This window comes from Otolemur garnettii, unplaced genomic scaffold, assembly GCF_000181295.1.
Source record: "Otolemur garnettii isolate 467f Iridium unplaced genomic scaffold, OtoGar3 scaffold00074, whole genome shotgun sequence".
NCBI classification, from domain to species: Eukaryota; Metazoa; Chordata; class Mammalia; order Primates; family Galagidae; genus Otolemur; species Otolemur garnettii.
Window position 1 is genome coordinate 1,022,219 of NW_003852469.1, and position 14,007 is coordinate 1,036,225.

Genomic DNA, 14,007 nt, shown 5'->3' on the forward strand with positions numbered 1-14,007 from the left:
TGCCTCAGTCCCAAGTAGCTGGGACTATGGTGCCTGCCACAACGCCCAGCTATTTTTTGGTCGCAGTTGTCATAATTGTTCAGCTGGCCCCGGGCTGGGCTCGAACCTGCCAGCTTCGGTGTAAGTGGCTGGTGCTGGTGCCCTACTCACTGACCTACGGGTGGTGAGCCACACTCTCCCCTTCCTTATCTCCCCCTCTCTGTTTCTCCCTCTCTCTCTTCCCACTCTCATCTTTACTGCTCAGCTGTGGTGTTTTAGAAGGAACAGTGATATGTCCTAAAACATTCATCCCCCAGGACAGCTGAGGACACACATGTGGCTCTTTCCTGCTGGCTGTGGCATCTGGTTGGTGGTTCCTGTTCTTGAACCCGACAAACCCACAAAGTCACCCTTTCTGACTCTCTTCTGGCTGGGCCATGCCTCAGAGCCCCCAGCTGAGTTTAGGTATCTTAACTCCTCTTGCTTGTGGCTTGGAGATCAATAGCTCCAGAAAGTTCTGGTAAAAATGAGGCTGGGAATATTATATGGACACAGGGTGAGTGCCCACCCTGTGGGCATGTATCATCTCAGGAATCTCCCCACCCAGGCAGGGAAGCAAGTATTCTTTCCACACACAAAGGAGAGCACAGGACACTGGGCTACAGTAAGGCATCAAGGTCCCACACTTGGCAAGGGGTGAGTCCAGGCCTGTTCGGCTCAGAGCTTGGGCTGTCCACCTGGATCCCTGCCTCTGCCTTGCTGCTCCCTGACAGGTCCTGGGCATGATCCACAGGCAAGTGAGGAGATTCGTACCTGTGTCCTGTGCCTTGCCCGGGCAGAGACTCTACTGCAGGCCCTGGGCCCCTTGCCCCACCTCCCACCATTGAGCCTCTGCCAAGCCCCCACTGTTCCCCACATGTCACAGGTGAAGGTCATACCTATCTACTCATCACCTACATGGCCAGACAGTGAGTGGCTCTTAGAAGGAGCTTCACAAAGGTCAATTCCCTTACCTTCCTTTTCTGGAGCAGGAGAGGTGACAGCACCCCTGGGACCCGAGAGAGCCCACTTGCCCTCTGGGCTCCCTCAAATGCTCACCTGGCTTGCCCTGGAACATGATCCAGTCTTTCTTGTGTTACAGATAAACAGAGGCCAGAAGGCGAGGACTCGGGGACTTGGCTTAGGGAGGTGGAGTGTCAGATCCCCACGCCTAGGCCTTGGCACCGTGGCCTGGGGAAGTATCAGAGCTTCCCCCCGTCCTGTGGGAACTTATGCAGGTGGTGGCTGCCGGCCACGCAGCTCTTGGTTTTAGGGGGACAGCTGGGGTCTCCTGCAGCCCTGCCCCGGCGCTGGCTGAGCTCTGTGCGTCTCTCTCGGCAGGTATATCCGCACCATGTACCTGGGGATTCAGAGCCAGCGGCAGAAGGAACACCAGCGGCGCTTCTACTGGGCCATGATGTACGAATACGCAGACGTCAACATGCTGCGCCTCCTGGAGACCTTCCTGGAGAGCGCGCCCCAACTGGTGCTACAGCTCTGCATAATGATCCAGAGGAACAGCGCCGAGACGCTGCCCTGTGAGTGCCCCGCCCCGCCCCCGTGGGCACCGCCGGCCGTGGGCGTCGCTGCCCTGACCTTGAGCGCTCGGGATGCCCAGCCCCCACGGCGCCCGCGGCCCACACCACACGCGAGAGCGGCACAGACGGTTCCCGAAACCCGTGCGCGACCTGCTCGGCCTCCCCGAGACCGCTTTGTTCATGTGAGCAGAGCAGAGCGAGGGCCCCGGGTCCCCCAGGCAGGCACTGCCGCGGCCTGAGCCTGGGGGTGCACGTGTGTGGGATGGGGGACCACGGTCTAGAGAGAGGTGCGAGGACAAGACAGAGTCGCATGGCAGCCGCAGGAGTTCAGGCATTTGAAGCTGTGGCACTCTGGCTTCACACCACCCTCATGCTGGAGCTCAGGCAGAGAGCCCCGTCTGTAAAATAGGCTGGCTGTGCTGAGGCCCTAGCCAGGGAGGACCAGGGAGAGGAGGGCAGGGCTGGACGCAGCGTCGTGGGGAGACATACAGAGGGATGACTTGCCACAGAGGGGAGGGAGCCGCAGGGAGAGGTTGTCCATTCAACAGGTGAGAAATATTTCACAGAGCTACAGACTACTACCTGGGAAGGTAGTGAGTTTCTCACTACTAGGGACATTCAAGTAGAGAAGCTATTTAAGGGCTCAGCCCAAAGGTCCCTGACTGTCGAGGGCTTGGTAACCATGTGCAGCTTGGGTAGCAGGGCAGTGGGGCTGGGGGCTGCCATCTGTGCCCCCATCTTCCTGGCTATGGAGCCTCCTGGTCTCCTGGGGGGTCTTTTGGGCCCTCTCCATGCCCCAGTAGCCGTCAGTGCCACTGTGCTTGTGAGCACCCACATGCGTTCTCCTGGGGGTCCCCTGGTCGTTGTGGTCCAGCAAGGGCAGCTGAGCTCTGGCCTTTCACTGGGTGATGTGATCTCCTTACTGTTTCCAAGCCAGCTGGCTCTCTATAACTGCCCTCCCCTGGGGCTTAGGCAAAAAGGGAGTTTAATCTTCGAAAGCTACTCACAGAGTTGCTTAGGCCGTCAAGCTCCACGGTGGTGTCCAGAGCTGTGGTACAGGCAGGCTCACCTGTCCTGTGGGATCAGCTGTCAGGCGAGGGCCGCCCTCACTGGAAGCACCCAGCAGGAAAGGGGACCAGTCACAGGAGTGAGGAGAGGGGCAATGGGGCCCTTGAACTAAAACAGGGGAAGATGGGCCTGTGCCCTGCTCTGTGCAGAGGTCTGGAGCCTCAGTTCCACCACTCGACAGGCCTTTGGGAAGCACGAGCTGCCCTGGGAAGCAGCCTCAGCCTCTATGCTGTCACGGAAGCAGGAGAGATGTGGGGACCTTCAGCAGTTGGGTGAGATGCACTCTTGGGTATCCGCAGTCATCACTGCTAAGAAGTTGTGTTGGCAGTTGGGTGAGATCCACTTTTGGGTATCTGCAGTCCTCACTGCTAAGAAGAGGCCCCAGGCAGCCCAAGAAGGATCCAGCCGCTTGGAGCCACAGTCCAACCAGGGCTTGAGAAAGAGCTGGAAGGAGCCAGCTCCGTGTCTCACTCCAGCTGGAGCATCCGGAAGCCAAGCAGGAAACCGCCGAGAAGGGCAGGCCTGGCAGCCCATCTGTCCCTTCCTTCTTTCTCGGGCATGTGCACGTGCACACACACACGTGCTCTGTCATTGGCAGTGGGAAGGACTTGGGAACATGAAGAGCCCTGTGTACATCCTATCTTCAGGCACCCTGGAACCAGGGCATCTGCGTGGGCAGTGAAGCCACGGGAGCCCCTGCCTCACAGGACCTGGGAGGAAAGACCTGGCATGAGCCATCCATGGACAGCGTGTGGCAGTTCAGACAGCATCTCTTGTTCTTAGCACTGCGAGACTCCCTCCTTGATTGATTCAGGAGCAAGACCAGTGTCATGTGGGTGTCTATGGAATGTGCCTCTACAATCCAATCTTGAAGGAGCCCTCACAGAATTGAGAACCCCCCTGGGCAATGGCCCCTGCTGCCAGGAGGAGATGCCACAAGCTCCCTGCTGCCCAGTGAATACTTCGCACCCAAGATGCCCATGGATACCTAGGCCTGCCATTCCCCAGCCCAAGGCAATGATTCTCTTATGGGTAGATTTGCTGGCTCTGCAGAGGGGCACTTTTCTCCCCCTTCAGAGGCCTTATCTCAAAACTAACCCTACTGTTGTGTGAGATGCTGTCTCAGTCTGTTTGTGCTGCTATAATAAAATGCCTGAGACTGGAGGCAGGGAAGTTCAAGATCAAGGCACAAGCAGGTTCAGCTGCCTGGTGAGGGCTACATCCTCTGAAGGGGGAGAAAGCTTTGTCTTCACACGTTGGCAGGCAGAAAGGCAAGCTAGCTGCATGCTCTGCAAAGTCTCTTTGATAAGGGCCTTAATCCCATCCATGAGAGCCCTTATGGCCGGGTCACCTCCTAAGGGCCCACCCCTAATGCCGTCACACCTGATGCTATCACACCTGAGTTCAGACTCTTCTTATCTAAACTGCCTTTTGCTGTTTCAGTTTCAAATCTTCCCGCCTCTGTACCACCAAGACTGTCAAATGATGCCTCCTTCTATCTTCTTCCAATCCTTGGCCGGATTCCAAAACCCCAAACAGACGAGGCAGGTGGCAAAGTGACATACAGGTGACATACAGGTTGTGAGTCCCTGGTCACCACTTATACCCTGCTGTGATTTTGGACCTTCATCTTTTCATGCCCCCTTTCCTCCTTGGTGTACTGGGAGAGAGAATAACAATACCTCACTTCCAGGGGAAGCAATGATGTAATGTACCGGTCAAGCCCCACAAGTCTCTAGGGGGTTGTGGTCATCATTTCCAGGGCCCCATGGGGTGACTTGCATGGGCTGGGCCCTAGGGAGATTTTTCTCCCTTTTTGACCTTCTGGGTCATCCCTATCCCAGCCCCCTTGATGAGCCCATACTCCACATAATAGTCTCTCGGGTTGTAAACATAAAGGTCTGGGTGTGAACCCCCAAAGTCAGTGGGTGTCCCCAAGTGGCAGTGGATGGGTGTTGCTTCCTAAATGTTCTTGCATCTGGGGGCCTACTGAGGCCATGGTCTGTGAGGGCTCTTGGAGAAGGAGCTGGTGCTGACAAGGGGCCATGAAGCCCTGGGAAGCTCCTCCTGACTTTTGTTCCCCATGTGTCCAAATTTGGGGCCAAATGCTCAAGGCTCAGGTGGGCATTTCCCCTGTTTGTTATACATTTGGGAAGCGCTGTGCTACACAGAGGTCAGTGATGATCATTGTTGCTGGGTTGTGAGTCCCTAAGCCTAGGACAAGATCTGCAGTGCTGGGGTTTACGAGAATAAGGGGTGCTGGTGGTCGCTGAGCACAGGCTGCCTCTGCAGAGCCTGGTGACTTCATCTCTCACAACTTCTAGGAGTGCCTTCTGGTCTCCAGAACAGTTTGTTATGTTCATAGATGCCTTCACCTTCTTTCCCCATGAAAAGCTATAGGAGATGTATAAGCTTTAAGAAAATCAGCTTATAAGGGCGGCACCTGTGGCTCAAAAGGGTAGGGCGCTGGCCCCATATGCCGGAGGTGGTGGGTTCAAACTCAGCCCTGGCCAAAAAAAAAAAAAAATAATAATAATAATAGAATAGAATAGAAAATCAGCTTATGTATCAGAACTTGGAAGGGGAGAAAAAATCTGCATACTTGGGGACCTGTTGGTAGCGTGGCCTCTCCTGGCCGAGTGTGTGCAAGGAGGGCAGAGGTGTTCACCCTGCTACTCAACAGTTGTCTGACCTTTAGCAAGTCCCTGAGCCTTTGTTTCTCACTTTTCTCATTTCTGAAATGGGCCTGATATTAGTGGCTTACCATAGAAGGTTGGAAGAGCATTAAACAACATGGCAAATGTCGTGTGGCTCATTCCGTGTCTGCCTGTTGTGGTCGTGGTACATTTCTTGTAAATGCATTTTCTGATTTGAACTCCCAGCTTCACTAGTGAGATCATGGCCAGCTGGCCTTGCATTAGAGGCTTCGTGACCCCTGTCCACATTTGGTTGGTCATAAAGATCACTAATGCTATCGCTGTCCTTTTGATGGGATTTGCTAATGCCGTCCCTCTCCCCTCTATTACTCACCAATCGCTGGGTTAACAGGGTAATAATTCAGCTTGCAAGATGGACTCGTACCCAGCTCCCCCATAAATACAGACTTAAGCAAAATAATAATAATATGCCATGCGGGTACTATGGCAGAGGTGTTTGGACATTTTGACAGGGTCTCTCTTATACTTGATGTCTTGAAAGTTTAAATGAAGATTTAAAAAAGATATAAAGAGAGTATATAATTCTGACATGTCACATTTACCTTCAAATGTGTAATTCTGTGGCTTGGCTAGAACTGTGAGTTGCGACAGGGTTTAAAAAGTCACCTGATATGGCAGGAGGGGTTAGACAGAGCTGTGTGCAGACTCTGGTTCCACCATGCATCATGGATGGACTTTATGACCCAGGGAAAGTTAATTTCCTACCTGGGTCTTCTTACCTGTAAAGTGGGCATAGTATAACTGTTTGGGCTGTCATGAAGGGCCAGGGAGCTACTCACCTACTCAGCTACCTGTAGCCTCAGACATCAGAACCAAATATGCATCTGAACAAGCACCTTCGTGAAGGCAGGGAAGCCCGAGAAAACAGTAAACCCCACGTTTAAACATTGGTTTTACTTTAAACAAACATTGAGCTCTGGGATACAATTGGGGATCTCTCTTTCTGTCTCTTTGGTGCCGACCTCCCCCCTAGCTTTCTTCTTTTGCAGCTTCTCTTCCTGGCTCTTTTACATTCAAAGCCCTTCCGGGGACTTGCACTTGAGCTTCACGTTTGCCGCTTTTTCTCGCAAGAGCTCTCAGGGCGTCCGGGTGTTCGTTTGCTTTTCTCTGCTCCCATAAGCTGAAACGTCTGTGCCTCTCTCTCCAGCTCCAACCCCGCGAGCGCTTTACGGAGAGCCGTGGCGGCACCACCGGCCCCCACATTCGAGTTCCCGGAGCAGATTCCCTGCTGTGGGGAGTCACCCACTTCTGGTCCTCACGGGGAGGGAGGCCCGGGGGGCCTGGCTCTCCCCGGTTGGATAAATCGGACGGCTCCTCCTCCTTCCTCTTCCCACAATGAAAGATTTCCACGTCTGCCCTCTTGGGAGGTTCCTTTTTTCTTATGTGAGAAATGCGTTCTGATCTCTTTCCGTTCCTACTCAGATAGACATAAACCGTCACCCTTTGCATCTAGGACGCAAAAGATGATGGCTTCAACCTTGGGGATCTTGGTTAAAATAGGATGACGCTGCCGCCTGGGAAGCAGTGGTGACCCGGCTGTGTCAGCAGAGGGCGCTGAACCTGTGCTTGACCCCAGGGTCGTGAATCTCCCGCTCCATTTTCTTGTTAATGAGAAGGAAAATTTGTTATTAAAACAACAGATCCCTGCTTCAAACAACATCGGGTAACGAATCGCCTTGCCCAAAGTTGCAGGGAGTTTCTGTGCTCCTGGCCGCTCCACCGCGGCCTCAGCAGCCCTAGTTGAGCAGAGCCCTCCTCCCGACTCAGCCCAGCCAGTGCCCATCTGGGATTGGCCTCCTCTGAGAGATGCCCTGGGCGTTCTGACCTAGTGGCACACAGAGCTGCCAGCAAGTGTGCCCTCCCCACTCCCATCCCCAATGCTTGTCACATTTCTGTGTCTTGGCCATGATAAAGGAAGAAACGGACAGTTCCTCTCCCTTCTCTGTCCCCGCTTTTCCTGGCCGCCTTGCATTTTCACTTACAGTAAAACTGGAGAGAGACGCTCAAAGACCTGCCTGCCTTCTCCAGCCAGAGCACAAGCTGGGCCTCTCCTGCTAACTCCAAGGGTGGCCTCTGTCCAGCTTGGTGCTTCCTCTCCTCCTCTGGAGGAGCTGCCGTTAGGAATTGGGTTGGCACCAGCCGCAGAGTTGCCGGCTCAGCCAACCCAGTGCACAATCCTTCTCCTAGCTCCAAATGGGCTTCTTGTTAAATGTCGCCTTAAAATATTTCCCTGTTAAACAGAATTTGCAAAGATTTTAGGCAGAGACTCCAGCTCCTGCCCTGCATCAGTTTGGCTTGAATCTGCAGACGGTTCTGGGACCGTGTGCTGAGGTTGTGTCTAAGAACTGGCGAGGTGAACCGTGTTCAAGCATCAGGAAAAATAGGAGAGAGGTGGACTACGTGGGTTTCATTACAGTTAAGCCAGATGAGAAGGTGATCAGCCACCCGGAAATGTTTGAACGTGGAAGGCTGGAGCAAAGGCGGAGGTTAGTGCAGGCTTCTGAGCCGGCACGGATGAGCAAAGGGGCTTCACTGGGGAGGCAATGAGGGCAGCAAGCTCAGAAACCTGAGCAGTTACTGGAATTGAGCTAGTTATTTACTTATTGAATTATTACTACTTAATGATCACCTACTATGCGCCTAGCACAGATCTAGGAGCTGGGGACAGATACAAGAAACAAAAGAGAGAGAAAACCGTTCTCATGGAACTAGTGTATCTTACAGAGACAGGCACTAGCGGAAGCAAATTTCATTTTACTTATTAGAAATCAATTCTCATGGAGGAAAAGAGTCAGCCGGGAAGAGAGAGTGGAAGGGAAGTGGAACCGTGTGCAGTTTCAACGGGGAAAACAGGGAGGGTTCGCTGGGGTGAGCTTGGGGCTGAGATGTATGGGGTCCAGGGACAGGCTGTCAGAGATCTGGGGGGGACATGTCGCAGGAAGGGGAACCTCCCAGAGCAAAGGCCTTGAGCAAGGGGGGAACCTCCAGTATTTGGGGCACAGCTGGAGGAACCACAGTGTGTACTGGGCCTGGGGCTCTGTGCAGACAGCCTGGCCAGCCCCAGGGGTGGTCTTGAGGTCTTTGGGGTCTTTGCCCCTACATTCCCTCATGGGGAAGCCCTGGTTGAGGGGTACTACCCAGGGGTCCTCTGGGCTAGGACAGTGAGAGAGAGTGGACAGATCTCCTGTCTCGTCTTCTTGGGCAGGAGGTCCTCCCGAGGCCCCTTCCAGCCCTGGTCAGTCATGACTCTCAGGAGGAGAAGTGGGGGAACCTCAGCAACCTCTGGGCAGCTCAATTTCATTGTCAGGTGGGAGGTTCACATCAGACGCAGTCAGCAGGGTGCTGCTTCCTAGGCACTTCTAACCCAGGAAAGACTGAGGAGTTCAGTGATCTTTGAAAGGTTGTTTCTATCCTGTCCGAGTCCCAGGGAGCAGAGCCAGGGAGTTCCACAAACAGCATCTGCTTGCCTCCTGCACCTCTCACTGTGGGGGACCCGCTGCTCAGGAAGAGACCCCAACAGGACACCTGGCGCATCCCTGTGAGTGGTGCCACTTCCTGTAAATCATGGACAGGTCACCTGCTGTGAGCCTGGCTTGTCATCTGTACAGCTCACCCCCAGAGATCCAGTCCATTCCAGGTCCAATTCGAGGTGTAGAGCTGGTCGAGGGCAGGCTTGGCCCAGACCTGCATCCACGTGGATCCCAGGCCCTAGTGCAGACCATCCATGTCTGAAATCTGTTATCACATCCTGAGTCCATCCTACCCTCCTGCTGCTGCTGGGACCCCCTCCTTCCCCTCATCCTCAGCCCTCATTGCAGTGACTGAGCTAGCATTTGGAGCCCTTCTCGGCCTGTACCCTTGACAGCCTCTGTGGTCTGTCACCTAGAAGAAAGGTGCTGCCTCTGTGGGCACTGTGAGGAGCTCCCCGCTGGGGGCCACGAGGGCCTGGCTGGGCACAGCTCTACACGTCCAGCCGCATCCACTGGGACAGGTCCCTCCTCCTCTCAGGGCCTTGGGGTTAGTGCCTGAGGACCAGGGTGATAGCTCCTGCCTGAGAGGGGTTTTAGGAGGAGAAAGTGGTAACATTTGCTCTGGGCACAGAGGAAGCCCCTCATCAGCGGTGTCTGGTGTTGTGGCTCTCACTGTGCAAGGCACACATGGCCTTCATCCCCTGGCTGTCCAGTGGTTTCCAGGGCACTCGTGGCTGAGCCACGGGCTGAAGGGCAAGAATGATGCCAAGCCTCCCTGAGCCTCATTCTTTCCTCTACAAACTGGGAGTGATCCTACCTGTCTAAGCTACTCAGAGAGGATGCTGTGGGGCTCTTGTGCTAGGCCCTGGGACAAGGTCTCTGCGCTCCTGGGGCTTACACTTTAGTGCAGACCAGCAACAAACAAGAAAATATATGAATAATATAATTTCAAGTAGATATGAAATGTGTACATATATACAGAGAGAGGGGGTGTGGGTGTGTGTGCGTGTGTATGTATAGGGTGCCAAAAAATATGTACACACACTTTAAGAGAGGAAAAGAAAAACTATATTAAAATTGTAATACTCAATATATCCTGATAACAACAGGTGAATACTCATCGCATCGAGGACCTCTTGTAATTGCAGTCAAATGTGACATGAGTGTTATAAATTTAATACAGATTTTCCCCTTCTTAAAATGTGTGTACATTTGGGGGGGTACCCTCTGTGTATCTATATATACTGTCTTTGTAGAGAGAGACCCCATATGTGTGTGTGTATGTGTGTGTGCACGTGTGCATGTGTGTGTACAGTACGAACGATGTGCCTACGCATTTTTAGCCATAACTCCTTGAATACTCAAAATCCGTATTTTTATCCATGGTTCATAAACAGTAAACTGCAGCTCAGGGAGAGTCAGTGCCGTTGCCTGAGACCAGGTAACTGGACCCGAGCAGGCCTGTGTGCACCGAGCCACGTCCCTCCTGGCATCTCACCACCTCTATTCAAAGGCAGTCACCCTGGGAGCTGTGGCGTACAGAGCCCAGTCAGATGTTCACTCCACAATGAGAACAGATTCCTTGGAACTCTCTGGAGCCGGCAGACGGCCTTCCGCACAAGCCAGCCAGGATCCAGGCATCCTTGAGACTTGTGCCACGCCAGCTGAGTAGCTGACATTTGTTCTAGAATCTCTAAAGTTTGCCTTTATGCAGCTGGCTGTGAAGATGGTATTTTGATATCTCTGACAGCATCTTAGAAAGAAGAGACAAGTAAAACAGAGGCTGGATTTCGCTTTCTTCCTGCGGGGCCCTTTCAGTGCTGGGCTTGACCTTGAAGCTCCTTGAAGGGAGGTCTGATACCTCCTATGGGAGGACATGTTCCCACAGCGGGCTGCTCAGGCCAGCCCCGGTGGTCATTCCCCTGTGTCCCTGTTCTCCTGTAGCCACAGGAGAAATGCACTTGGGGACCAGTGCTGAAGGGAGAGGGGGTGGCTTTTTAGAAACTGGCCACCTGTTTTCAGAGCCAGAGAGATTCTGTCCTTGGGGCCTTCCCAAGGTCTCTGCCTCTGTACCCCATGGGCCTCTTTCAGGGTGTCCACCACTTCTCAGGAGGACTCTTTACAAGGTCTGAAGCTGCAGCTGTTAGACAAAGCCAGGTTCACAGTTTGTTTTCAATTTATGGAGAACTTTAAGGAAATAGGAAGACACTGTTGTAGGGTGTCTCACCCTCAGTGCTCTTAAATCTGGGGACAAATCGTTCCTTGTTGTTGGAGGGGCTGGGCTGTGCATTCTGCAGTGTCCCTGGTCTCCACCCACCAGATGCCAGTGGCACCTGCATCCCATGTTCTGATAACCAAAAATGTCTCCAGACATTGCCAAATGACCCCTAAGGGGCAAAACCACCTTGGCTGAAAACTTGTGTCCTGCTATTAGGTGGACAGTTGTGGGTATGGAAAGTTAAATGTGGTCCCCCAAGATGTCCACCTCTTAAGCCCTGAACTTAAATGCCATATTATAGGCAAAAGGGACTTTGCAGATGTGATTAAGAATTAGGAGATAAGGAGATTATTCTGGATCATCCAGTTAAACTTGATATAATTACAGGGATCCTTACAAGAAGGGGGCAGAGTTCAGAGGGACAGAAGGCAGAATGATGATGGAAGCCAGAAGAGAGACTGGAAGGTGCCGCACTGCGGGCGTTGAAGCTGGATGAAGGGGCTGCGAGCCAAGGAATGCAGATGGCACCGGAAGCCAGAAAAGGAAGGAAGCAGATTCTGCCCTGGCACCTCTGATGGGAGCACAGCCCTGCTGACAGCTTGGTTTCAGACCAGTAAAACTCTTTTCAGATTTGACCTTCAAGAGTATATGATGAATCCGTGTTGTTTTAGAGAGAGAGAGTGAGAGAGATTGGGGCAAACTCCTCATTTTCCTAGGAACCTACTCTTGATAACTAAACTCTCGAGTTAACTGCACTAATCCACTCAGGGGACAGAACCCTCGTGGCCTCATCACCTCTTAGCGCTGTCACTGTGGTGTTCCCATGGTGAACTGTGGTGGGGGCACATTCAAACCATAGCAGGAGGTTGCAGTTTTAAGTGTGGTACAAGGGGATGGCTGGGTGGAGAAGCTGATCTTTGTGTGCAGGTGTCAATGAGAAGGTGACATTTGTGTAAAGACATGTGGCTACTGGAAAGAGCATTTCAAGCAGAGGGAATGGTAGGTGCAAAGGCCCTGAGGTGGAGGGTGTCTAAGGGGCTGTATGAACCTTGGAGAGGGCAAAGGGGAAGTGATGGTGGCCTTGATAGCACAAAAGCTTAGATTTGAACCTGTCAGGGAGGGACATCTGGGAGGTGGAGTCAGGCAGGTTACACAGGGATCTACAGATTAGCCCTAAGTCTGTAGGGCCTGCAGTGAAGCTGTGTTGGATTTCAGAAAACCTGCACGATCCCAGCAGCCTTCCACTATTTTGATTCACTTCATGCTTGTTACTGCCTATCTCAGGTCCTGGTGGAGGAGGCTCTTCTTGGAGCATGAGCAAGTGTGTTCTTCTGCCTGGCAGGACCACTTGTCCCTGTGCCCACAGGTCAAGTGGCCAGAGTGAGTTATAGCCACAGCCCTGAGTTCAGCAGGGTGGGCATGTATGTCTTCCCTGCGAGAGGCATTCAAAATTAGTGACTGTTGACAGGCTACTAGGCATGGGAAACCACTTGGAGAGACATACTGTAGCTTAGCCACTGGGTGTGGTGGCCCATATCTGTAGTCCCAGCTACTCAGGAGGCTGAGGTGGGAGGACGATTTCTTGAGGCCAAATCTGAGACCAGCATGAAAACCTATCTCTACAAAAATTTTTAAAAATTAGCCAGGCCTGATGGTGTGCACCTATAGCTCCAGCTACCCAGGAGGCTGAGGCAGGAGGATTGCTTGAGCCCAGGAATTCAAGGTTGCAGTGAGCTATGAGCATGAAGCAGGAGACCCCATCTCTTAAAAATAATAACTAAAAAAAAAAAAAAATGAATTCGGGGCAACAAAGAGATATTTCATAGAAACCATGGTAAGACTTACTGCTCTATAACAAAAATTATCCCTGTAGTGTCCGGGTTTGAATTCCATCCCCTTGGACCATCTCCCTTATGTTAAAGAGCTTTTTCTTCAGCCAGGTATGGCATAATTTCTCAGATTTTGGGTTTCCTGAGATATCCCAATCCTCCTTTCTTATGTTTACACCTTGAATTTTTTTTTTTTTAAACTCCTCAGCTACACATACATGTGAGTCCTGAGGGTTCTGGCCAAGGAAGTGGATGCATCTCTTCTACTTAACCCTTTCTAAGGTCAGTCTGGAAATGCTAGGGGTTCATTTAGGAGGCTGTATGTAGTAACCCCGTGTGGGGATCACACCCTCTCCAAGTATCTAGTGCGAGGATAATGAGTAGGTCAGCACTTAGGAAGACTGCGTTCATGCCAATCTGTGAGACCTGAGATTATTTGCTGTGAAGGTTCAGTGAAAGCTTACAAAGGAGACTGCTGTCTCTGTTGCCTTCTTGTCAGCACTGACTGATAGCCAAGGTGGAGGAAGCAGTGGGGACAGGCCTGGGCTTGGCAGTCCACTCTTCATGAGGACTGTGGCTCCACTCTGAAGATGTCACCCAGTTTGCCTACAAGTGTGGCATTGGAATGTGGAGTAGGCCCTTTTAATTTGAATAGCTACTTACCAAACTCTTAAAGGATGGATGGTCCTAATCAGAGATGTGTTGGTAAATGTTTAACAGACAGCTTTTAGCGGGACTGGCATAAGCCCCAGTTGGGAGCACTCACCAATTTCTGTGGTGTAAATACTCCTGCCATGTCAATTTCAAACCTGCAACACGATATCTGCCAGCCCACAGAATTCCTAAAACTGAACAGTTGGCTTACTCCAGCACACACTGATTCTGGCTCTGCGGGAGGAAAGCGTCCCAGGTTCCAGTCTTAGCTCTCTTGCATATTAACTGTGACCTTGGGCAAGTGACCTCTCATCTTGAAGCCTGGCTCACAGAAGGCAGAATGACGCATGGTTTCTTCCTCTTGCTGCCACTTAAGAGAGCACCTTTGCAGTCTCACTCACCTTTGCAATCTCACTCACCTTTGCAATCTCACTCCCTTTGCAATCTCACTCACCTTTGCAATCTCACTCCCTTTGCAATCTCACTCACCTTTGC

At 52.3% G+C, this 14,007-nt stretch overlaps 1 protein-coding gene across 1 annotated transcript in view; it reads left to right on the forward strand.

Moving 5' to 3' along the window:
- The window catches only part of XKR6 (XK related 6), a 206,958-nt gene that overhangs the window by 184,054 nt on the left and 8,897 nt on the right, over nucleotides 1–14,007 (forward strand). The window contains exon 2 of the mRNA XM_003793927.3: nucleotides 1,360–1,556. Within this exon, the coding sequence (XP_003793975.1) occupies nucleotides 1,360–1,556 (197 nt within the window). The remainder of the gene's footprint in view (nucleotides 1–1,359; nucleotides 1,557–14,007) is intronic.